This window comes from Neoarius graeffei, chromosome 11 (assembly GCF_027579695.1).
Source record: "Neoarius graeffei isolate fNeoGra1 chromosome 11, fNeoGra1.pri, whole genome shotgun sequence".
NCBI lineage: Eukaryota > Metazoa > Chordata > Actinopteri > Siluriformes > Ariidae > Neoarius > Neoarius graeffei.
In genome coordinates this window covers 8965859-8992995 of record NC_083579.1, presented here as the reverse complement: position 1 = coordinate 8992995, position 27137 = coordinate 8965859, and the positions used below count along the sequence as shown (strand labels likewise).

General features: G+C 41.2%; 1 protein-coding gene across 2 annotated transcripts in view; it reads right to left on the bottom strand.

Annotated features, from left to right (window-relative positions):
- The window catches only part of fmn2a (formin 2a), a 144891-nt gene that overhangs the window by 97922 nt on the left and 19832 nt on the right, over positions 1-27137 (bottom strand). For both annotated transcript variants that reach the window (XM_060933370.1, XM_060933369.1), the window contains exons 5-6: positions 8919-10102; positions 8465-8609 (exon numbers count right to left, since the gene is read on the bottom strand). In XM_060933370.1, the coding sequence (XP_060789353.1) occupies positions 8465-8609; positions 8919-10102 (1329 nt within the window). The remainder of the gene's footprint in view (positions 1-8464; positions 8610-8918; positions 10103-27137) is intronic.

Here is a 27137-nt window from a genome sequence, read left to right as displayed (position 1 = left end):
CAACACATCTCAAAAAAGTTGGGACAAGGCCATGTTTCCCACTGTGAGACATCCCCTTTTCTCTTTACAACAGTCTGTAAACGTCTGGGGACTGAGGAGACAAGTTGCTCAAGTTTAGGGATAGGAATGTTAACCCATTCTTGTCTAATGTAGGATTCTAGTTGCTCAACTGTCTTAGGTCTTTTTTGTCGTATCTTCCGTTTTATGATGCGTCAAATGTTTTCTATGGGTGACAGATCTGGACTGCAGGCTGGCCAGTTCAGTACCCGGACCCTTCTTCTACGCAGCCATGATGCTGTAATTGATGCAGTATGTGGTTTGGCATTGTCATGTTGGAAAATGCAAGGTCTTCCCTGAAAGAGACGTCGTCTGGATGGGAGCATATGTTGCTCTAGAACCTGGATATACCTTTCAGCATTGATGGTGTCTTTCCAGATGTGTAAGCTGCCCATGCCACACGCACTAATGCAACCCCATACCATCAGAGATGCAGGCTTCTGAACTGAGCACTGATAACAACTTGGGTCGTCCTTCTCCTCTTTAGTCCGAATGACACGGCATCCCTGATTTCCATAAAGAACTTCAAATTTTGATTCGTCTGACCACAGAACAGTTTTCCACTTTGCCACAGTCCATTTTAAACGAGCCTTGGCCCAGAGAAGACGTCTGCGCTTCTGGATCATGTTTACCGTAGATACGGCTTCTTCTTTGAACTATAGAGTTTTAGCTGGCAACGGCGGATGGCACGGTGAATTGTGTTCACAGATAATGTTCTCTGGAAATATTCCTGAGCCCATTTTGTGATTTCCAATACAGAAGCATGCCTGTATGTGATGCAGTGCCGTCTAAGGGCCCAAAGATCACGGGCACCCAGTATGGTTTTCCGGCCTTGACCCTTACGCACAGAGATTCTTCCAGATTCTCTGAATCTTTTGATGATATTATGCACTGTAGATGATGATATGTTCAAACTCTTTGCAATTTTACACTGTCGAACTCCTTTCTGATATTGCTCCACTATTTGTCGGCGCAGAATTAGGGGGATTGGTGATCCTCTTCCCATCTTTACTTCTGAGAGCCACTGCCACTCCAAGATGCTCTTTTTATACCCAGTCATGTTAATGACCTATTGCCAATTGACCTAATGAGTTGCAATTTGGTCCTCCAGCTGTTCTTTTTTTGTACCTTTAACTTTTCCAGCCTCTTATTGCCCCTGTCCCAACTTTTTTGAGATGTGTTGCTGTCATGAAATTTCAAATGAGCCAATATTTGGCATGAAATTTCAAAATGTCTCACTTTCGACATTTGATATGTTGTCTATGTTCTATTGTGAATACAATATCAGTTTTTGAGATTTGTAAATTATTGCATTCCGTTTTTATTTACAATTTGTACTTTGTCCCAACTTTTTTGGAATCGGGGTTGTACACACTTTAGGAACTTGTTCTTGATTCTAAGATTCCTGTTCTTGGGTGCAGGAGAGGAATCCAATGTGGTGTTCTGCTGTTGCATGCTGAGATGCTTTTCTGCTCACCACGGTTGTAAAGAGTTGCTATATCCTTCCCGGAAGCTCAAACCAATCTGGCCATTTTCCTCTGATCTCTCTTATCAACAAGGCGTTTGTTTCCACCCACAGAACTGTCACTCACTCACTCAATGATGTTTTTCGCACCATTCTGTGTAAATTCTAGAGACTGTTGTGTGTGAAAACCCCAGAAGATCAGCTGTTTCTGAAATACTCAAACCAGTCCATCTGGCTCAAACCAACACCCATGCTACAGTGAAAGAAAGTCACACTGTGAGATCACAATTTTTTCCCATTCTGATGTTTGAATAAAGTGAGCATTAATTAACTGAAGCTCTTGATTTGTATCAGCATGATTTGATACATGGTGCTGCTGTCAAGGGATCGGCTGATTAGCGAACTGCATAAAACAAACAGTGGCCGGTGGGTGTATAATTACTAGTGTTGGAGAATTGCTGTGATATAAAAGGAATAAAACTTCAGGATGCATTGTTCTAGGAAAATAATGAACATCCATGTGGTATCAACAACTCCGTTTAGTGTCATGCCATATCACACAGATAATCTTTGATTATTTTCGTATAACAGCACAACCTCAAGTGTTCTATTCCCAACATGATTAACTTTCTTACTTTACTCCATTTTGGCTCATGGGCTTCTTTGCCTTCAGCTCATCCATTACACAGGATGTTGTATCTAAATCATAGCTTGTGTGCATGTTTGTTTTCATGGATTTCCATGTGAAAGTCCTAAATTGTGAATTCTCACTGAGAGATTAACTGGACTTGTCCTGCAGATTTAATTTGACTAAAGAGCTTCTTTCTCACATTTTTGACCTCTCCATCTCTGCTAACACTTTTTATACAGACCTGATTCCAAAAATATAGCCGCAAGCGGCGATGAAGGGCCCGAGCACTTCCAGTATACCAAATCTGGCATGAATCCAATAAACTGCCTTGGAGGAGAATGTCAAAATGTAAAGTGTCAAAATGCACAAAACCAAAAATAACTCACTTCCTGTTAAGTATGGCTAATACAATGTACATAATTTTGTTTGTCTTGGGGAACCCCACACACCTACCAAATTTGACAAGGATAGGCGAAAGTACAGTATATACCAGGCAAAAGTCTCAATGACATATGGGGGGGCGCTATGGAGTCCCCCGGACACACCTGGGGCGAAGCCTCTATCCCTGAGTAGTGGTGGCCAGGAATGATGTGTGTACCAAATTTCATGAGTTTTCGCCCATGGGAACCACCTCAAAAATGGCCAAGTCTTGAAGAAAAAGAATAATAAGAAGATACCTTAGGGAAACGCAACAGGGCCTTGCACCTCAGTGCAGCGCCTTCTGGTGGACACTGGAGGCAGTGCACCCCCAGTGCTCAGGCCCTAAAAATTTGGGTCACTGTGTAAAACATAAATAAAAAACCTAGTGCGATTATGTGCAAATCATGGAAACCCTAGATTTCATTGAACATGGTCCAAAGGCAACATATCAAATGTCGAAACTGAGAAATCATTTTGTTCCTTGAAAAATATATGCTTATTTTGAATTTAATACCAGCCACACATTTCAAAAAAGTTGGGGCAGGTGCAGATATAGGGATTCCTTGAGATACAAATCACCACTTTTTTTTGGGGAAATGGGGGTGTACATGCATACATGTCAACAGATTTCTGGGAAAAAAAAACAAACAAAAAAAACCCCAAAAAACGAACAAGACAACAGAGTCATCTATATCCCCCACCCTATATACCAACTATTTACCAAGTTTCAAGAAAGTATTTGTCACATTTTTTAAGTTCTGCTGCAGGAAACCAACCCGACCTCTTTACACTGACCTCAGCAGCCCATGGCATAAACCCACCGGACCTTTGGTCCAGCTGAGCTAAAAATTCTCACCTTTCTTTGTATCAAAAGGCACATATACATTACTTACTCAACGCATACCAACTTTCAAGACCATCCCACTCATAGTTTTCAAGTTCTGCTCCAGAAACAAAATGTACCCCAAAGACTAAAATTTAAATTTCTCAAATCTCTAAGCATGAAAAGGCACATCTACACCACCTTGTTAACATGTACACCAAGTTTCAAATCTGTTTCATGAATAGGTTTGGATATATGCTCCGGAAACGAACATTGCTCTTAGAAACTAAGTCAAAATCTATTTTTTATGTACACTACCGTTCAAAGGTTTGGGGTCACTTTGAAATTTCCTTATTTTTGAAAGAAAAGCACTGTTCTTTTCAATGAAGATCACTAATCAGAAATACACTCTATACATTGCTAATGTGGTAAATGACTATTCTAGCTGCAAATGTCTGGTTTTTGGTGCAATATCTCCATAGGTGTATAGAGGCCCATTTCCAGCAACTATCACTCCAGTGTTCTAATGGTACAATGTGTTTGCTCATTGCCTCAGAAGGCTAATGGATGATTAGAAAACCCTTGTACAATCATGTTAGCACAGCTGAAAACAGTTGAGCTCTTTAGAGAAGCTATAAAACTGACCTTCCTTTGAGCAGATTGAGTTTCTGGAGCATCACATTTGTGGGGTCGATTAAATGCTCAAAATGGCCAGAAAAATGTCTTGACTATATTTTCTATTCATTTTACAACTTATGGTGGTAAATAAAAGTGTGACTTTTCATGGAAAACACAAAATTGTCTGGGTGACCCCAAACTTTTGAACGGTAGTGTAAAAATTTGAAAAATACCTGTTTTCAAAAATCCTGAATAGCAAAAGGCACCAGTTCACATGTTTGTTATGTATACAAAGTTTCATGAAGATATCTTCAGTAGTTTTCAAGATATGGCCTGGAAACAAAAACGTGACCAGACGGACAGATGGACGGAAACCGTTTCTATATCCCCCACCAAACTTCATTTGGACAGGGGATTAAAAAAAAAATAAGCAAAGGAACTGTTTAAATACCAGTGTTATTCCCCAACATCCCAATCAAGGACAATTACAATGATACAGGCCTTGATGTACTGGTAGATGGGCAAGACTTCGCAATGTTTGAGTTAGAACTGAGTCCTTAAATAAAGCAGGTGAGATGAACTGCAGGTATGTGTGTAAAGTGTATTTAAAATAATAATAATAATAATAATAATAATAATAATAATAATAAAGGCAAAGTCCCTCCTCCCATGCCAGGACCTGATCTTCCCATGCTGCCTCCTGTCCCAGTACTAATCCAGTACACTTGGTGCATTGGGCGGTGCCAATCACAGTTTCTATAGCCCTCGGCTTCTTGCCTATTACATAACAAGGGTTACAGTACGGAGCTGGTCCTCTGGTATCTGCGAGAGTTTGACTCACTACTCGCATCTGTTTTGTGGCATGCCTCACCAGATGGCAGTAGGTACCATTTTGATAATGGTCTCTGGTATGACCTGACCGCGAGTAGAACTTGTGATGTCCTGGTTGAGAGGAGATGCTAACTACGAAACCAGCTCGTGGTAATAGTGTATAAACCCAGTTAGAAATCTGAAGGAGACCCAGTGCTGTTGCTAATTTTTCTTCCCATCACTTACACTACACTTACTATGTGTGATAAAATTATTGATCGTTTTTAAGCAATTATTTCACTACAATCTATTTTCAGGTTGTGCTGAAATTTGCATGCACTCTGACCAGATAGGGGTTTAATTGTCCAGATCAGATTTGATAAAGAAAGGCTAATGTTTAAGGCATAAAGTTATTGGGTGGTTTAAAAATAACAATCTTTTATAATAGAGCAATAGACCAATATCTATCTGTGGATAAAATCTGTCAGTTTTTGACAAACTATAACTTCATACAACTAACCAGAAAAAGTTTCTCTTGTCAGAACCCATTTCACTTCACTTCACTGATGTCCCTTTACCAGAAGGGATCAAAAACAGCTGTGAGTTTCACACTTCTGAAATAAATCCCTGTGGTTCGCTGTAGTTCAACCTTCCAAAACAAATGGCTTGGAAATGTATCTAAATCATCATTGTGTACAGACTAACAATAATCTATGTACACCGAACTGCAAATTAACTTGCTCCTTTAAATCACAGAAAGGCAGTGTTGTATTAAATGCAGCGGTGATCTCAGTTCATCAGCAGGCAGACTGGAGGAGGACATTAAGGTGTCCCTCAGGGTCCAATACCAGGCCCTGTTCATCAGGAGTTCCCAACCATTTTTGTCCACTGAACCCCTTCAACCTAAATTATTTGCCTTATGTGACTTGAGATCGAAGGCGGCATGGTGATGTAGTGGTTAATGATGTCGCCTCACAGCAAGAAGGTCCGGGTTCGAGCCCCGTGGCCGGCGAGGGCCTTTCTGTGCGGAGTTTGCATGTTCTCCCCGTGTCCGCGTGGGTTTCCTCCGGGTGCTCCGGTTTCCCCCACAGTCCAAAGACATGCAGGTGGTGACCTGGCGACTTGTCTAGGGTGTACCCTGCCTTTCGCCCATAGTCAGCTGGGATAGACTCCAGCTTGCCTGCGACCCTGTAGAACAGGATAAAGAGGCTAGAGATAATGAGATGAGATGAGACGAGACTTGAGATCGGTTTCAAGACCACTTTTTGAAGGTCTCAGGCTTGTCTTGGAATCGAGCGTGTTTTTACTCTGTCTTGTCTCGATCTTGGACGTAGAGGACTTGGGATTTTATTACAAGGCTGGTCAAGACCATAACTGCGGGGATTTCAATCGACACTGCGTTGTCTGATTCATTTGTTACAGTAACATCGGTACTGTGAATGGATGTAAAACTTCCTGCTTCAAATACAACCAATAACATGACTCACTGGTCATTTTTTTTCCTGTTAATGGCAGTCACTCATCCCCCTTCACACCCATTGGTCTGGTCCTGGTCTTGACTTGGTCTCAAACTCTCAAAGTCTTGGTCTTGATACACTTTGGTCCTGGTTATGACTTGGGCTTGGTTTAGGTGGTCTTAACTACAACATTAATGACTTCCTGACATGTTAAGCAAGCTAATGCTAATTGACAACTTTTTTTTTTTTTTTACTTGATCAGCTTTTGTTGGTTTTTTTTGGCTACAGATTGAAACATTCAACTGTTAACCAGGTTTTCATGGTTTGTTTTTATAAAGCTGAAGACATCTAGTCACGAAGAATGATTTAGCTTGTTAACACTGTAGTTAACTGTAATGTGTAAGTGCTAAGAACCATCTTTACACGAGAACTTCTATTACATTGTACAAATGAACTTACAATAACAGTATGGAAAATGTTCCAACTTAGAACATTAGTTACTTCAATTAACTTAGTATTTTTTTTTTATTTGTACAAATATACAATACTAGAGCAATTATCAACAGTCCATAATTATCAACACCTTTTCAGATTTAACAATAAAATAATTTTACAAAGGTGAGTTTCAGTTACAACAGTTATTATTGGTTAATTAATCAACCGGAAGACCCGCCTTGCCCTTTGACCTTGTCATCTGATGACACAGCTCGTTACCCGAGATGGAATTTTTTTCAGCACGATCAGCAGTTTGAGAAAAACCTGGATGTTATCATCGCAGGTAAGCATGGTGGAAAGATCATGGACATCTTTTTACTCATCAAACTCACTGATATTTTATGACCTCCTTGTCGAAAACTACTTTGTTTCTTACTCTTTCATTTGACAGTCGCCATTTTGTATCTAAACGTGCGTTTGAGAAGTTACGTGAGGTGTCGATAATAGTGATCACTTTCTCCGGTGTCCACCATTATCAACACCCTGTGGAATTAAATGACATTTACAACTGTTATGGACCAATCTTTGTGTAGCATTGTTGAAGTAGATGAAGTACTTAAAAAAATAAAATAAAAGTCTTGTGATTTTTTTTTCTGATTCATAACAGAATGGAATGTTTATAGAGTATTTGGAATCCGATTGCGATAAATAGAATTAGACCAGAATTAAATTCCTGGCATATAAAAAATTACATACTTGAAATATTCAGATTTTTGCTATTCCATTCAGAAAATATATATATTTTTTGCAATTTGTTGTAAATATCTACAACATATTACAATATCAGTAGACATTTTATATTTTAGATGTAAATTTAAAATCTCAATAAAAAAAAAAAGAACTTTGACCTGGATTTTCATGTGGTTACAATGTCAGTTGCCTGTTGACATTTATTGGTAAACCACAAAGCTAGAAATTAATACAAACAACAAAAAATGATTAACAAAATGTGATCTACGAAAATACTTAAAGTGGGTAGAAAGTGGGACAAAAAGATTTTCTTATGCAGGTTAAACATTATCAGTTCATTTGTTTACAAACATTGGAATTACTTCCTCATTTACGTAAACACCGACATCCATATATTTATATAAAAGATATTTTGGACTAAATATAAGTCTATGTAAAACAAATTTTAAATAAAAACTGTGTTTTGTTAACTTAATACCACATACCAATGATTTAAAAAAAAAAAAATAATCATCTGGGTGTCGATAATTGTAGAATGGTGTCGATAACTGTGGACAAAGGTGTTGATAATTGTGGAACGGTGTCACATGATCTGATACACTAAGTAATCGGGAATCAGCTCATTTTTTTCCCAAGGGAAGGTTTGAGTAATTATTCATGCACAATTTACGTATTGAAAGCCTTTTCTACTTTTACAATGGCCAAAAGATTGTTAAGGTGTCGATAATTGTATCCGCCGCTCTATTAAAATTTTACTTAATGTACACTTAGCATTTCTTTCAGTCTCACAAACCCCATGCAATGGAGCCCTTCATTTTCCTTCAAAATGTCCTACTTAAACCTGACAATACAATTTTTCAGTCTCGCTCCAGTTCAGCATCTCCAGCTATTACAAATCTTTAAAAATAATTTAATTAACTGTTCATAGGTGAAATTAAGAAGAAAACAAAAAAGCTGCTCAACTTTGACACAATTATAACAATGCAGATTTATTTTACCTGTTTAGTCTTGGATTTGGAGATGGTATCAGAGATTGGCTTCTTCTTCTCTTTCATTGCACTTTTGGAGAAAAGCTCAACAAACTCTTCAAAGTCAACATGTGGCTCCTCCACCTTCTCCCATACCAGGTGTGTGTTTGGCTCTCTGTGGCCAAAGGAGAATAAGAAACCCCTTAATTATGATAAACATTTAAAACCAGCATAGTAATATTTTACTTGGGATGCATTGATATGGTTACGATGAAGATCTTACAGTCCATGAGATTCTGGTGCATGTACAGTTTTTCTTAAATGTAACTAAATGTTAATATCTTGACAGGATATTAAACAGACAATTACTCCCAAGATTATTCATTGTAATATTCCAGAAATATGCATGCATGGACTACTCATTTGTCATATATGTTGAAGCAGAATACACACATCATTTATACTCAATGAGGCAAATGATTACTTTTTGGCATGCAGCTGAATTCTGGTCCAGTATAAAGGCTTCATGGGTCGTGGAGGCTCTATGACTGCCTTCAAAGGGGCAGAGTTTTGAGAGGAACCCAATGACATCAACCTGAGGGATGGTGGAGGAACAGGTCCACAGCCAGGAGGAGGTGGTGGAGGTGGAGGTCCACAGCCAGGAGGAGGTGGTGGAGGTGGAGGTCCAACGCCTGGAAGGGGTGGTGGAGGTGGAGGTCCAACGCCTGGAAGGGGTGGTGGAGGTGGAGGTCCAACGCCTGGAAGGGGTGGTGGAGGTGGGGGTCCAACACCTGGAAGGGGTGGTGGAGGTGGGGGTCCAACGCCTGGAAGGGGTGGTGGAGGTGGGGGTCCAACGCCTGGAAGGGGTGGTGGAGGTGGGGGTCCAACGCCTGGAAGGGGTGGTGGAGGTGGGGGTCCAACGCCTGGAAAAGGTGGTGGAGGTGGGGGTCCAACGCCTGGAAAAGGTGGTGGAGGTGGGGGTCCAATGCCTGGAAAAGGTGGTGGAGGTGGTGTTGGAGGTCTAAAACCTGGAAGAGGAGGAGGAGGTGGTGGTCCAAAGCTGGAATAAGGTGGTGGCACCAGGGGTGGTGGTGGGGGTCCAATGCTTGAAGAAGGTAGTGGATGTGGATGAGGAGGTGGGGCCTTCACCAGAGTTTGAATAGACGTAGTCAGGGGACTAGGAGGTGGTGGATGTGAAGGAGGAAGTTGTACTCCTGACTCGGTTGGTCCCAAAGTTGAGGGCAGCAGAAGAGTAGCTGAGGATGCAACTGGACCAGTCAGAATAGGAGGTGGAGGAGGTGAAAGGGTTTGTTTTGTAGCCTTCTGTTGTAGTCTTTGGAATTCATGTAGCTGTTCTGCTGATGAGGTAGTACTGTCAGTCAAATCACGAACTCCTGACTTGTTGCATAAGGGCACTGTGAACTTGAAGTCCTCCTCTATGGGAGAGGTTTGGACAGACCTTTCCTCAAAATTGGTTCGTTCATTGATTTTCAGAAATGCATGACCAAGTTTAACACCATCTGCCACTGTTCCTGTCAATATTTCCTCAGAGGTGTTCAGAGGTCTGCTGTCTTGCTCCAGATATCGTATCTTCTCCCTTAATTCCTTGATGGTTCTCTCCAGCTCATCAATTGGTACAGAATTCCGATCCAGAATAGTGGACTTGTTCTACAGAGAATAATTATGGAGGAATAAATGGAGCTGAAGAGAAAGACAGACCTTGTATGTAAATAAGTAATTCTAACCTATAGAACTTCTACACAAAACTTTTTACATTTTTTTTTTTACAGAAAAGGCCTGGACCTGTGTCAGCCATTGTCAGCTGGAGCCTATCCCAGCTGACTATGGGCGAAAGGCGGGGTACACCCTAGACAAGTCGCCAGGTTATCGCAGGGCTGACATAGAGACAAACCATCATTTACATTCACAGTCAATTTAGAGCCACCAATTAACCTGACCTGCATGTCTTTGAACCGTGGGGGAAACCAGAGCACTCGGAGGAAACCCACGCAGACATGGGAAAAACATGCAAACTCCACACAGAAAGGCCCTCACTGGCCACTGGGCGCGAACCCAGGACCTTCTTGCTGTGAGGCGACAGTACTAACCACTACACCACCGTACTGCCCGTGGTACACTCTATTTCAGTAAATATATTTACTTTGGGACATCTTTAAGGGTTTTGGATGTGATAATGGACAGCACAGTGAGAAGTGTAATTGAAGTATTAATCATGAATTAAGAAGGATGACAGTTAAGACAAGGTGTGTGTGTGGTACTATTTGAATGAAATAAATACGGTCACGGTTAATAAAAAAAAAAAACAATGAAACATGAAAAAGTGGTGTAGTAGTTAGCACTGTCGCCTCATAGCAAGAATGTTCTGGGTTCGAGCCCAGTGGCTGACGGGGGTCTTTCTGTGTGGAGTTTGCATGTTTCCGCTGGGTGCTCTGGTTTCCCCTACACTCCAAAGACCTGCAGGTTAGGTTAACTGGTGACTCTAAATTGACCGCAAGTGTGAATGGTTGCTTGTCTCCATGTGTCAGCCCTGTGATGACCTGGCGACTTGTCCAGGGTGTACCCCACTTCTCACCCATAGTCAGCTGGGATAGGCTCCAGCTTGCCTGCGACCCTGTAGAACAGGATAAAGCGGCTACAGATAATGAGATGAGATGAGATAACCCTCAATACCAATCAGACTTAAATTATGGCGTGATAAATATTAACCGATTGAAGTCCTGCATTTGCTAATAAAAAGCGATGATGCTCAGCTTACTGTGGACTTGATTTCGTTCTGGACGGCGAGTTGTTTTGCTGGAGTTAATGAGAAATGATGAAATAAAATTCGAAGAATCTTAGACTCTTGAATCTTATTGTAAAATTTTCCCAAGTTTGGTAAGCTTAGGGTTACTTGAGTCAATGAAATGCATTGTCAGTAAAGCAAAACAATGCTTACAATGCATGTGTGTGTGTGTGTGTGTGTGTGTGTGTGAGACAGAGAGAGAGAAAGATAGGGCTTTTCCAATAACACAGGCCAGGCATGCATGCGGTGTACCACAAGGCATTAAAAGTGGTTTGGCTGATGGGGGAAAATCTACTCTTGCTTCCCGGATAATGGGGTGAGGGCAAACACGGAGGAATAAAGGAATCGCCCCATTCAGCATGTAAAACTAAATGCACGCACACATGTACACACAAACCAGTAGTGTGGGTCACAGGAGTCTACAGAGTCTAGACGCCAGGAGTGGTGTCTCTGTGGGCTCCTTGTAGGCGAGCCGCGGATTCTGGGGAAATCAGGCGAAAGAGCCAATGCTACACCATGATCCAGCCTCAAACAGCTTCAGAAACTTCAAACGCCCTTGTGTGTGTGTGTGTGTGTGTGGTGGGGAAGTTTAAGGAAAACCTTGTATATCTGAGGTCTAATTACTTACAGACATGATAGCACTATGTTTCTAAGAAGTCTAAAATGTTTCCTCGAGTCAGAGCGTTTCAGTGCATGTTACGGCAATGCAAAATATTTTAGCGCGTCGTAATTATTACGAGGAATATTAAATATCTGTAGGATCCTCCTGATGATAAACATGTACAGATGGAGGGAATGGAAAAGCTATTAACTCGATGAGAGAATTTTAAGGAAGTCACACAGGAGTCATGTTCCTTAATCGAACATCATATTCGTCATATAACATCAACTCATAAACCCAGTTCATAAAGTAGTTTATGAGATTATTTAATGATCGACTCATACAGTGGATATTTAAGCCTTTTTGTTATGTGATGTGTTAGCACTATTAGCCTTGTAGCTGAGGAAACAACATTCAGTCACCAAATATCTTGGTTGATCGATTTGCCAACATTTCACATAAGGGCTTTTTTATTTTTTCCCTTTTGCAAGAATTTTTTTTCTATCCACATTCACTGGATATGAGCAATTGTGCACTCTGATTGGCTACTCTACTACTAGGATATCAGCTCATATACCATGAGTAGAGGAAAACAAAATGGCAGAGCACATCAAGTCAGATACATCACTTTATCAAGTATTTAAAAGAAATAGAAATAACTAAATAAAAGAATATAGGGTTTTTGTTTTGTGTCCCCCCCACCCCCCCAATATCTCCAGTTCCACACTCCAGCCCAGTTAGTAGCAGCAATGCACCTGGTTTGCCAACTGCCAAAAAAAGAAGAAAAGAAAATGGCGGAGCATGTTATTGAACCAACTGTGGACAAAATAAAAACTCTACTCAAAAACAAACCCCCCCCCCACACTTGATGGTAAGAACATTTTTCTTCCCCCCCCCCCAAGAATTATCATCGCATTTTTCACAAATTGCTCTGGTCATTTCACCGGTTTGTTTACATTCTAAGCGGAAATTATTTTGTTGGATGTTTTATATGAAAAGTTTTCATCTCATTCTCTCATTATCTCTAGCCGCTTTATCCTGTTCTACAGGGTCGCAGGCAAGCTGGAGCCTATCCCAGCTGACTACGGGTGAAAGGCGGGGTACACCCTGGACAAGTCTCCAGGTCATCACAGGGCTGACACATAGACACAGACAACCATTCACACTCACATTCACACCTACGCTCAATTTAGAGTCACCAGTTAACCTAACCTGCATGTCTTTGGACTGTGGGGGAAACCGGAGCACCCGGAGGAAACCCACGCGGACACGGGGAGAACATGCAAACTCCGCACAGAAAGGCCCTCGCCGGCCACGGGGCTCGAACCCAGGACCTTCTTGCTGTGAGGCGACGGCGCTAACCACTACACCACCATGCCGCCCAATGAAAAGTTTTATTTATCAAATTTGCAAAAAAAAAACCCAAACGCTCCGTTTCTCAAAATCCAGTGAATGTGGATAGAATAAAACAGTTATTCCACTCAATCTCGTCATTCATGGATTATAGACAACTCGGTGCTACGCGCCTCATCAGCTATCAGCTCATGTACGACTCGATTTCATAGAATAACTTTTAAATACTGTATATATTTCTCGTAACACCTCAGATGATCAGCTGTAAACTTAGACACGATAGATAAAACTCTCTCAGAAATGAACAAACAGAAAAGTCAACAGAATCACAAATCACAGTAGCTTCTTATTAAAGGAGAACTGAAGTCATTTTTAAACTTGCTTTATTTCTTAATTAACGTGTTATTCAATTATGTTTTCGGTTTTAGTAACCTTATATCGTGACTCGTATTGGCAACTAATTGCAATTAAATATCATACTTATCGGCCTGTTCGGTTTTTAGCCGTGTTGAATTTAGTTCGTTTGGTCCACGGCAGGCGTCGCTTATCCGCGCGATCTTCACGAGACTTGTGCGAGACTTCAAAACGTGAAGTGTCAGCCAGGTGTCAGTGCCGCCATTGTGAAAACCGTTTTCCAAATGTTTTCCAATATTGCACAAAAACGAGTTTAAATGACGATTACTGCCTACTTTTTTCAAACTTTCCTGATTGCTATCAAAACAAACAAAACTTCCGGCTTGATTACATCAGCATTCGAAAGACGGCGCGCATCTTTTGACAACGTTGGCAGATGTTGGTCACTTTGATTTGCGCTGTACGTTTTACTTCCGTCCTACGATGTCTCGCACAGGTCTCAACGCATCTCGTTTACGGACGATATATTACAGAGCATATTTCAAACACTCATAACTTGCTATAGCAGCAACAAAATAGCGATCAAAAATGCATTCCTATATTTAATAAAATGAGAAATAGAATTTTGATAATAAAAAATGTGCCTTAAGTTCTCCTTTAAATTACCCATTTTAATTAACGCCAACACATCTGGAAAGGAACAAATCTAGATTTGTAGATCACCATGACCACCCATGAGATACAAGTTGTGTCCTTATTACAAAATGCCAATAAGTCAGTTATAAAGAGCACGCTTATTCTACAGACCTCACACATTGATAAATCAGGGTTCCAACTCTTTTAGGAGATCATTTTCCAGTCTAAGAGTTTTCCAGGGAATGTTCCACGATTTATAAATCACCTCTTGTACAAATTAGTGCCTTACATCTGCATTTGTAATATTTTGCGTTTCTCGACAATTTGGACATGAATCTGGACTCAACATAAATGTCTGATGTCACCTAGCGAGAAAGCACAGTTAATATGCAAGTAATAAAACACTTGGGACATGGTGTAATAGGAAAATAATCAGTGATGGAGTGGTGTGATGTGCCCCGACGTCAAGCAGAGGTAATGTGAGTACTGTGAAGTTGATCATTTTCAAACAACAGCACATCCTAAAGTCTTTTCTTCCCCTGATATGGCAGCGATTTGTCAGGATGTCATACATTTTATCCTTTTATTCTGACATTTAATGTTGTTGAAATGTCAGTAAACAGGTGTCCACTTACAACTCCGATTCCAAAAAAGTTGGGACAAAGTACAAATTGTAAATAAAAACGGAATGCAATCATTTACAAATCTCAAAAACTGATATTGTATTAACAATAGCACACAGACAACATATCAAATGTTGAAAGTGAGACATTTTGAAATTTCATGCCAAATATTGGCTCATTTGAAATTTCATGACAGCAACACATCTCAAAAAAGTTGGGACAGGAGCAATAAGAGGCTGGAAAAGTTAAAGGTACAAAAAAGGAACAGCTGGAGGACCAAATTGCAACTCATTAGGTCAATTGGCAATAGGTCATTAACATGACTGGGTATAAAAAGAGCATCTTGGAGTGGCAGCGGCTCTCAGAAGTAAAGATGGGAAGAGGATCACCAATCCCCCTAATTCTGCGCCAACAAATAGTGGAGCAATATCAGAAAGGAGTTCGACAGTGTAAAATTGCAAAGAGTTTGAACATATCATCATCTACAGTGCATAATATCATCAAAAGATTCAGAGAATCTGGAAGAATCTCTGTGCGTAAGGGTCAAGGCCGGAAAACCATACTGGGTGCCCGTGATCTTCGGGCCCTTAGACGGCACTGCATCACATACAGGCATGCTTCTGTATTGGAAATCACAAAATGGGCTCAGGAATATTTCCAGAGAACATTATCTGTGAACGCAATTCACCGTGCCACCCGCCGTTGCCAGCTAAAACTCTATAGTTCAAAGAAGAAGCCGTATCTAAACATGATCCAGAAGCGCAGATGTCTTCTCTGGGCCAAGGCTCATTTAAAATGGACCGTGGCAAAGTGGAAAACTGTTCTGTGGTCAGACGAATCAAAATTTGAAGTTCTTTATGGAAATCAGGGACGCCGTGTCATTCGGACTAAAGAGGAGAAGGACGACCCAAGTTGTTATCAGCGCTCAGTTCAGAAGCCTGCATCTCTGATGGTATGGGGTTGCATTAGTGCATGTGGCATGGGCAGCTTACACATCTGGAAAGACACCATCAATGCTGAAAGGTATATCCAGGTTCTAGAGCAACATATGCTCCCATCCAGACGACGTCTCTTTCAGGGACGACCTTGCATTTTCCAACATGACAATGCCAAACCACGTACTGCATCAATTACAGCATCATGGCTGCATAGAAGAAGGGTCCGGGTACTGAACTGGCCAGCCTGCAGTCCAGATCTTTCACCCATAGAAAACATTTGGCGCATCATAAAACGGAAGATACGACAAAAAAGACCTAAGACAGTTGAGCAACTAGAATCCTACATTAGACAAGAATGGGTTAACATTCCTATCCCTAAACTTGAGCAACTTGTCTCCTCAGTCCCCAGACGTTTACAGACTGTTGTAAAGAGAAAAGGGGATGTCTCACAGTGGGAAACATGGCCTTGTCCCAACTTTTTTGAGATGTGTTGTTGTCATGAAATTTAAAATCACCTAATTTTTCTCTTTAAATGATGCATTTTCTCAGTTTAAACATTTGATATGTCATCTATGTTCTATTCTGAATAAAATATGGAATTTTGAAACTTCCACATCATTGCATTCTGTTTTTATTTACAATTTGTACTTTGTCCCAACTTTTTTGGAATCGGGGTTGTACTAGCTATACGCATTTTTTTTAATTTAACCGAGACAAAAAACCCACATCTCATGTTACCAAGAAACCACAAACTGCTCTACATCCTGAAGTCTTTTTCCGCGTCTGAAGATTTAAAGTTACTGCGTCATCTCTGACCCTTACAGTGCGCTGACACTGGAGACTCCTTCCATCAGTTTTATTTTTAAACAGAAACTTTCACAATATTAACAATTATGCATATTTTATTGTTTATTTCTTTATGTAGCGAAATACAGTAGCTGTATTACAAATAGTGACCTCGCCATGCATTCCAGTCGCCTCATCCTGCCGGTGTGATTTGTCCAGACCTGAGTTTTCCAAATTATAAAATGTCTGCTGATGCTTAAATGAGGTATGAATGGCTACAATATAAATATTTACAAGATACACAATATACAGTACCAGTCAAAATTTTGTACACCCCTACTCTACTCATTCGTAGTTTTTTTTTTCTTCTCTACTTTCTACATTGTAGAACAATACCGAAGACATCAAAACTATGAAACAACATCTGGACCATATATATGGAATTGTGTGTCAAACAAAAAAGTGTTTAAGGAATGAAAATGTTTGATGTTTTAGATTCTTCAGTGTATCCAGCGTTTAACTTGACGCTTTGCACACTATTGGCGTTATCTTAACTAGCTTCATGAGGTCGTCACTTGGAACGCTTTTCAATTAACAAGTATGTCTCGTCAAAAATTCATTAATGGACAAGTAAATAGTAATGATATGCATATAATCGAGTCAGTACAAAAATATTTTAGAGTTCGTTCAAACATTCGTTCATTTTCCAGCGCAAAATTAAATGTTACAGGATAAAAAAAATGCTTGTATCTGAGCAGGATATTCCATAAGAGAGCACTTTTCAGACTAAAATAGAAAACATAATGAAGGCTGCTGGGTTCATCTCATCTCATCTCATTATCTCTAGCCGCTTTATCCTGTTCTACAGGGTCGCAGGCAAGCTGGAGCCTATCCCAGCTGACTACAGGCGAAAGGCGGAGTACACCCTGGACAAGTCGCCAGGTCATCACAGGGCTGACACATAGACACAGACAACCATTCACACTCACATTCACACCTACGGTCAATTTAGAGTCACCAGTTAACCTAACCTGCATGTCTTTGGACTGTGGGGGAAACCGGAGCACCCGGAGGAAACCCACGCGGACACGGGGAGAACATGCAAACTCCACATAGAAAGGCCCTCGCCGGCCACGGGGCTCGAACCCGGACCTCCTTGCTGTGAGGCGACAGCGCTAACCACTACACCACCGTGCCACCCGGCTGCTGGGTTTTGATGCAAAATTTAAGAAGCGAGTGCGACGGTCAAAGTGTCCAGAAGAACTGTGGCTGGTTCTGTAAGACACTCAGTAAAACCTACAGCTCATTTCCACATAAAACTGCACTCACTGGACCTGAGACTAAAGCAAAGGGTCGTCTCTCACCAAATACTGACTTTGTTTCATTTATTATGGCTTAATGATTATACTATTTTTTTAAACGTTGAAACATTTCATTTCATTATTTTTAAGCCATTTTTGATCGACAGCATTTCTTTACACATGCCTAAGACTTTTGTACAGTACAGTATGTGTATGTATGTACAGTGCTGAGCGTAAATGAGTGCACCCCCTTTGAAAAGTAACATTTTAAACAATATCTCAATGAACACAAACAATTTCCAAGACAAAGTTTAATATAACATCTGTTTAACTTATAACGTGAAAGTAAGGTTAATAATATAACTTAGATTACACATTTTTCAGTTTTACTCAAATTAGGGTGGTGCAAAAATGAGTACACCCCACAACAAAAACTACTACATCTAGTACTTTGTATGGCCTCCATGATTTTTAATGAGAGCACCAAGTCTTCTAGGCATGGAATGAACAAGTTGGTGACATTTTGCAACATCAATCTTTTTCCATTCTTCAACAACGACCTCTTTTAGTGACTGGATGCTGGATGGAGAGTGATGCTCAACTGGTCTCTTCAGAATTCCCCAAAGAAAATAATTTATTTCCACCACAAAGGTGAAGGCTACAAGAAGATCAGCAAAGCTTTACTTATCAGTCAGAATACTGTAGCAACAGTGGTCCAAAAATTTAAGAAAGATGGAACTGCAACCATCTCACAGAGACGTCCAGGTCGTCCACGGAAGTTAACACCTCGACAGGAGCGTCTTCTGATGAGAAGGGTTGAAGAAAATCGGCATGCAAGTTCACTGCAGTTATCTAAAGAAGTAGAAAGCCAAACTGGGGTGACTATTTCCCGTGACACAATACGGCATACACTGCAGAGGAATGGCATGCACGAATGCCATCCACGAAAGAAACCTCTCCTAAAGCCCAGGCACAAAAAAGCCCGCCTAGAGTTTGCCAGGGCCCATGCTGACAAAGATGAAGACTACTGGGACTCTATACTCTGGAGTGATCAGACCAAGATAAATGTTTTTGGAACTGATGGCTTCAAAACTGTATGGCGTCGCAAAGGTGAGGAATACAAAGAAAAATGCCTGGTGCCTACAGTGAAACATGGTGGTGGCAGTGTCCTTATGTGGGGCTGCATGAGTGCTGCTGGTGTCGGGGAGCTGCATTTCATTGATGGCATCATGAATTCACAGACGTATTGCTCTATACTGAAAGAGAAGATGCTACCATCACTCCGTGCCCTTGGTCATCGTGCACTTTTCCAACATGACAATGATCCTAAACACACATCTAAGGCCACTGTTGGATTTCTGAAGAACAGGGTGAAAGTGATTCAGTGGCCAAGTACGTCTCCTGATCTGAACCCAATCGAACACCTACCGTATTGGAGCGACAAGTTCATTGAGATATTGTTTAGAATGTTACTTTTCAAAGGGGGTGTACTCATTTATGCTGAGCACTGTATATATATATATATATATATATATATATATATATATATATATATATATGTTATAAACAGTAAACAGGTCACTCTTATATAAAAAAAAAAAAAAAATCCTGTGCAGGGATTGGCCAAGGATGGCTTACATGACATAAAATAGTTCCACCACTGATTAAGCAATATATCTTGTGGCATCAAAAAAATAAAAATAAAAAATGATATAGTGTGAGTCAGTCATGGTATATCCTGGATATACCATGAACTGATGTCATAATTTCAAGCTATACAGCCAACTCAAGTCACAGCTGTGGCTCTGTGAGCGTTTGTGTGTGTGTAAATCTATGCATCTTGGTCATGCCTACTGAGGCAGGCAATAGCACGGGACATGCACAGGTTGAAGGTCGCTCCAATGTAAATAACAAACATGGCTGCCTCTAGTGAGTTTATGCCGAGATTCAATCTGAACACTTTTAGTTTGGAATTTTTTGATGAGGGATACAACCCCGATTCCAAAAAAGTTGGGACAAAGTACAAATTGTAAATAAAAACAGAATGCAATGATGTGGAAGTTTCAAAATTCCATATTTTATTCAGAATAGAACATAGATGACATATCAAATGTTTAAACTGAGAAAATGTATCATTTAAAGAGAAAAATTAGGTGATTTTAAATTTCATGACAACAACACATCTCAAAAACGTTGGGACAAGGCCATGTTTACCACTGTGAGACATCCCCTTTTCTCTTTACAACAGTCTGTAAACGTCTGGGGACTGAGGAGACAAGTTGCTCAAGTTTAGGGATAGGAATGTTAACCCATTCTTGTCTAATGTAGGATTCTAGTTGCTCAACTGTCTTAGGTCTTTTTTGTCGTATCTTCCGTTTTATGATGCGCCAAATGTTTTCTATGGGTGAAAGATCTGGACTGCAGGCTGGCCAGTTCAGTACCCGGACCCTTCTTCTACGCAGCCATGATGCTGTAATTGATGCAGTATGTGGTTTGGCATTGTCATGTTGGAAAATGCAAGGTCTTCCCTGAAAGAGACGTCATCTGGATGGGAGCATATGTTGCTCTAGAACAACAATATACCTTTCAGCATTGGTGTCTTTCCAGATGTGTAAGCTGCCCATGCCACACGCACTAATGCAACCCCATACCATCAGAGATGCAGGCTTCTGAACTGAGCGCTGATAACAACTTGGGTTGTCCTTCTCCTCTTTAGTCCGAATGACACGGCGTCCCTGATTTCCATAAAGAACTTCAAATTTTGATTCGTCTGACCACAGAACAGTTTTCCACTTTGCCACAGTCCATTTTAAATGAGCCTTGGCCCAGAGAAGACGTCTGCGCTTCTGGATCATGTTTAGATACGGCTTCTTCTTTGAACTATAGAGTTTTAGCTGGCAACGGCGGATGGCACGGTGAATTGTGTTCACAGATAATATTCTCTGGAAATATTCCTGAGCCCATTTTGTGATTTCCAATACAGAAGCATGCCTGTATGTGATGCAGTGCCGTCTAAGGGCCCGAAGATCATGGGCACCCAGTATGGTTTTCCGGCCTTGACCCTTACGCACAGATTCTTCCAGATTCTCTGAATCTTTTGATGATATTATGCACTGTAGATGATGATATGTTCAAACTCTTTGCAATTTTACACTGTCGAACTCCTTTCTGATATTGCTCCACTATTTGTCGGTGCAGAATTAGGGGGATTGGTGATCCTCTTCCCATCTTTACTTCTGAGAGCCGCTGCCACTCCAAGATGCTCTTTTTATACCCAGTTATGTTAATGACCTATTGCCGATTGACCTAATGAGTTGCAATTTGGTCCTCCAGCTGTTCCTTTTTTGTACTTTTAACTTTTCCAGCCTCTTATTGCCCCATCCCAACTTTTTTTGAGATGTGTTGCTGTCATGAAATTTCAAATGAGCCAATGTTTGGCATGACATTTCAAAATGTCTCACTTTCGACATTTGATATGTTGTCTATGTTCTATTGTGAATACAATATCAGTTTTTGAGATTTGTAAATTATCACATTTTGTTTTTATTTACAATTTATACTTTGTCCCAACTTTTTTGGAATCGGGGTTGTATAAATCAAATTTACCATACACTGAGAGGCACCGGGAATTATTAATTTTCTTTGGTGACTGGCGTAGTACTAATTTTGTCTGTATGGTATTTTATATGTTACACACACACATGGTGTGGTGAAGATAACGCCCATCCACCAGGTCCCCAGGTGGCGGATAGGGGAACAGCCTCCATGAGGTTAGCAGTGAATATGGAAATAAGCTGTCCCGGACCAAATTCCTGGGTTGTCCTTTAGCAAGGCATAGCACCCAGCAGCCACCCATGCTAGGGATACAGTGAAGCTTTTCTTTCGCGAAACTTACACATGTCGTATGCTGAACCTAGCCAGTGCCCTGTGGTAGCACTTAGGGCAGTGATAAACATACAGTACCTATCATCTGGCCAAACGCTGCAGCATGTCGAAACTACTAACAAGTCTCGATCAACTTTCCTGCCAGTTAGACCACAGTCAAGTCATGCCGAGAGTGGTTCTGGTAACACAACAGCCAGTCTCACTTAAAAACAAACTTGCATGCAGTTTATGGATATGGACATCGATATTATTTCTCATACCAGATCGAACGTCGCCCAGGTCAAAAAGGTTCGCGCTGGTACAGTGGGGGAAAAAAAGTGTTTAGTCAGCCACCAATTGTGCAAGTTCTCCCACTTAAAAAGATGAGAGAGGCCTGTAATTTTCATCATAGGTACACTTCAACTATGAGAGACAGAATGGGGGGGAAGAATCCAGGAAATCACATTGTAGGATTTTTAATGAATTAATTCCTCGGTAAAATAAGTATTTGGTCACCTACAAACAAGCAAGATTTCTGGCTCTCACAGACCTGTAACTTCTTTAAGAGGCTCCTCTGTCCTCCACTCGTTACCTGTATTAATGGCACCTGTTTGAACTCGTTATCAGTATAAAAGACACCTGTCCACAACCTCAAACAGTCACACTCCAAACTCCACTATGGCCAAGACCAAAGAGCTGTCAAAGGACACCAGAAACAAAATTGTAGACCTGCACCAGGCTGGGAAGACTGAATCTGCAATAGGTAAGCAGCTTGGTGTGAAGAAATCAACTGTGGGAGCAATTATTAGAAAATGGAAGACATACAAGACCACTGATAATCTCCCTCGATCTGGGGCTCCACGCAAGATCTCACCCCGTGGGGTCAAAATGATCACAAGAACGGTGAGCAAAAATCCCAGAACCACACGGGGGGACCTAGTGAATGACCTGCAGAGAGCTGGGACCAAAGTAACAAAGGCTGCCATCAGTAACACACTACGCCGCCAGGGACTCAAATCCTGCAGTGTCAGACGTGTCCCCCTGCTTAAGCCAGTACATGTCCAGGCCCGTCTGAAGTTTGCTAGAGAGCATTTGGATGGTCCAGAAGAGGATTGGGAGAATGTCATATGGTCAGATGAAACCAAAATAGAACTTTTTGGTAAAAACTCAACTTGTCGTATTTGGAGGAGAAAGAATGCTGAGTTGCATCCAAAGAACACCATACCTACTGTGAAGCATGGGGGTGGAAACATCATGCTTTGGGGCTGTTTTTCTGCAAAGGGACCAGGACGACTGATCTGTGTAAAGGAAAGAATGAATGGGGCCATGTATCATGAGATTTTGAGTGAAAACCTCCTTCCATCAGCAAGGGCATTGAAGATGAAACGTGGCTGGGTCTTTCAGCATGACAATGATCCCAAACACACCGCCCGGACAACGAAGGAGTGGCTTCGTAAGAAGCATTTCAAGGTCCTGGAGTGGCCTAGCCAGTCTCCAGATCTCAACCCCATAGAAAATCTTTGGAGGGAGTTGAAAGTCCGTGTTGCCCAGCGACAGCCCCAAAACATCACTGCTCTAGAGGAGATCTGCATGGAGGAATGGGCCAAAATACCAGCAACAGTGTGTGAAAACCTTGTGAAGACTTACAGAAAACGTTTGACCTCTGTCATTGCCAACAAAGGGTATATAACAAAGTATTGAGATGAACTTTTGTTATTGACCAAATGCTTATTTTCCACCATAATTTGCAAATAAATTCTTTAAAAATCAGACAACGTGATTTTCTGGATTTTTTTTTCTCATTTTGTCTCTCATAGTTGAGGTATACCTATGATGAAAATTACAGGCCTCTCTCATCTTTTTAAGTGGGAGAACTTGCACAATTGGTGACTGACTAAATACTTTTTTGGCCCACTGTACATCCACTTTCCGGTGTCCAGCGAAAAGTAAGCTAGGAAGATGAAAAACGATCAATATCACAGAATGGAATGTCAGGACACTTCTTGACAGCTCCAAAAGACCAGAACGACAAACAGCATTAGTTGCCAAAGAGTTAAAGAGATACAACATCTACATAGCAGCACTAAGCAAAACAAGACTGGCCAGTCATGGCAGCCTTGTAGATCACGGATACATTTTTCTGGAGCGGAAGAAACGAAAACGAAAAACGTGAATCAGGAGTCGGCTTTGTAATGAGAAATGAAATTGCCTTGAAACTTGAACAAGATCTGGTACTGATAAATGACAGACTCATGATAATGAGACTCCCTCTACAGAAAAATACCTTTGCAACCATCATCAGTGCATACGCCCCTACAATGACAAACCCTGAGGAGACAAAGGAGGAATTTTACAACAAGCTTAGAGAGACCATGACACACATCCCAAAGAACGATAAACTGATCCTAGTAGGTGACTTCAATGCCAGGGTCGGAAAAGACACTGAAAACTGGCCTGGAGTTCTTGGGCAACACGGAATTGGAAAGTGCAATTCAAATGGCGAACTGCTATTAACCTTTGGCTCAGAACATTCCTTAGTTATTTCCAACACAGTCTTTAAGCACAAACCCCACCATGAAGTTACATGGATGCACCCATGATCAAAGCATTGGCACCTCCTAGATTATGTAATCAGAAAACAAAAGGACCGCTTAGATATCCTCAATGCAAGAGTGATGAGGGGTGCTGACTGCTCAACTGACCATAACATGATAAGATCAAAGTTTGCCTTCTCCTTGAAAAAACAGCGCTCAAAAACTGGGGCCAGATCACCAACCAAACTCAACGTTCAAAAGCTAAAAGACAAGGCTTTCCAGGTGAGCTTCGCAGAACATATGGACAAGACAATGGATGAACTGAGTACCCCGGACACAAGTGTAGAAGGTGAATGGGAGTCACTTAAGACTGCTGTACTTGATACAGCCAAAGAACACCTCAGGAGACCAGAAAGGAAAAACCAAGACTGGTTCGACGACGATGACGAGGAGCTAAATAAACTGATCGTGGAACGAAACACAGTGAAGATGAAATACCTATAAGTAAGCACAAGAAGGAACAGAGCTAAACTCATCGAAACTCGAAGGGAGCTTCAAAAGCATACGAGAAAGCTTAAATCGCAGTGGTGGGAAAAGAAAGCTGAAGGACTACAACTAGCTGCTGACAAGAACGACATGAAGGCCTTTTAAGAGAGGTGCACGGACCACAAAAGAAGAGTACGACACAGCTGTTGGATGTACACTACCATTCAAAAGTTTGGGGTCACCCAGACAATTTTGTGTTTTCCATGAAAAGTCACACTTTTGTTTACCACCATAAGTTGTAAAATGAATAGAAAATCTAGTCAAGACATTTTTCTGGCCATTTTGAGCATTTAATCGACCCCACAAATGTGATGCTCCAGAAACTCAATCTGCTCAAAGAAAGGTCAGTTTTATAGCTTCTCTAAAGAGCTAAACTGTTTTCAGCTGTGCTAACATGATTGTACAAGGGTTTTCTAATCATCCATTAGCCTTCTGAGGCAATGAGCAAACACATTGTACCATTAGAACACTGGAGTGAGAGTTGCTGGAAATGGGCCTCTATACACCTATGGAGATATTGCACCAAAAACCAGACATTTGCAGCTAGAATAGTCATTTACCACATTAGCAATGTATAGAGTGGATTTCTGATTAGTTTAAAGTGATCTTCATTGAAAAGAACAGTGCTTTTCTTTCAAAAATAAGGACATTTCAAAGTGACCCCAAACTTTTGAACGGTAGTGTAGATGGGGAAACGATCTTAGATGACAAAACCCAAATACTCAACAGATTTGCCCAACACTTCAGCCAGCTACTAAACATACCGAGTGACATAGACCATCAAGCACTAAACAGCATTACCCAGAGACCAAAGATACTTGAACTTGACGAGAAACTGAGCTTTGATGAAATGCTGAAAGTCATCGACACAACAAAAGAAAATAAGGCCCGAAATATGGAAGTACGGTGGAACAAAGTTGAAAAGGAAACTTTACAAACACGTTCTGAAAATCTGGGAAAATGAGGAAATGCCGCAAAACTGGAAGGATGCAAATATCGTCCCTATCTTCAAGAAAGGTAGCAGAAAGGACTGTGGAAACTATCGTGGAACATCGCTTCTGTCAATCGCTGGTAAAATTATGGCCCAGATACTACTCAACAGGTTAGATGCTTTGCTTGCCCCCAACATACTACCAGATACACAGTGCGGCTTCCATAGTGGTAGAAGTACCATAGACATGATATTCAGCCTTCGCCAAGTACAAGAGAAATGCATGGAACAAAACATGCCAATGTATGCTGTCTTCATCGACTTCACAAAGGCTTTTGACACCGTCTCCAGGGAAGCGCTTTGGATTGTCCTTCAGAAATACGGATGCACGGACAAAATCATCAATCTGCTGAAATCCTTCCACGACGGAATGCAGGCACAAGTTGCACAGGAAAGAAACCCATCCGAAAAGTTCAAAGTGACAAACAGGGTTAAACAGGGCTGCGTCCTAGCGCCCTTGCTTTTCTCATTGTACCTGGCGGCCATGCTCGAGGTAGCCTTTGATGGCGTCCAGGAAGGGATCTACATCCAGACAAGGCAAAACGCAGACCTGTTCAAGGTATCCCAGTTCAAAGCACAAACCCTTACTACTAAAAACTTAGTGAGAGAAATGCTCTTCGCTGATGACAGTGCGATCGTGACTCACAGCTCCGAGGGCATGCAATACCTGATTGACAAATTTGCCAGAGCTGCCATACAATTCAGTTTGAAGATCAACATTAAAAAGACAGAGTGCCTCTATCAGCCAGTGAAATTGATCAATCCACCACCTGAACCCGACACCATCACCGTCAACAACAAACCGCTTGCTTCATGCTCAGATTTCAAATACCTGTGAAGCGCCGTCTCGAACAACAACAAAATTGATAAAGAGATCCTAAATAGGATGGGGAACGCCAGCGCTGTTTTTGCAAAACTGCAAAATCGTTTATGGAACAACAAACACGTCTCTATTAAAGCGAAATGCAAAGTGTACAGGGCCATTGTACTATCAACCTTACTATAAACTATAAACCTGGACCATCTATTGCCACCAAGTCAAAAAACTTCATGCCTTCATGATGCGACACCTGAGGGCAATCATGGGAGTCACATGGAAGGACAAGATCACCAATGTTGACATCCTAAATCGAGCAGGTCTACCGCCCATGGCGGATATCCTTATCGAAAAAGGGCTGAGGTGGCTAGGCCATGTTCACAGGATGGGTAATGAGAGGCTACCAAGACAGTTGTTGTATTCCCAGCTTTGTGAGGGAACGAGAAATCGTGGTCGACCGAAACTGAGGTTCAAGGATGCTATGAAAAGGAACATGAAATGGCGAAACATTGACAGTCGCTCATGGCAGCAAGTAGCTGAAAACAAGCCGGTCTGG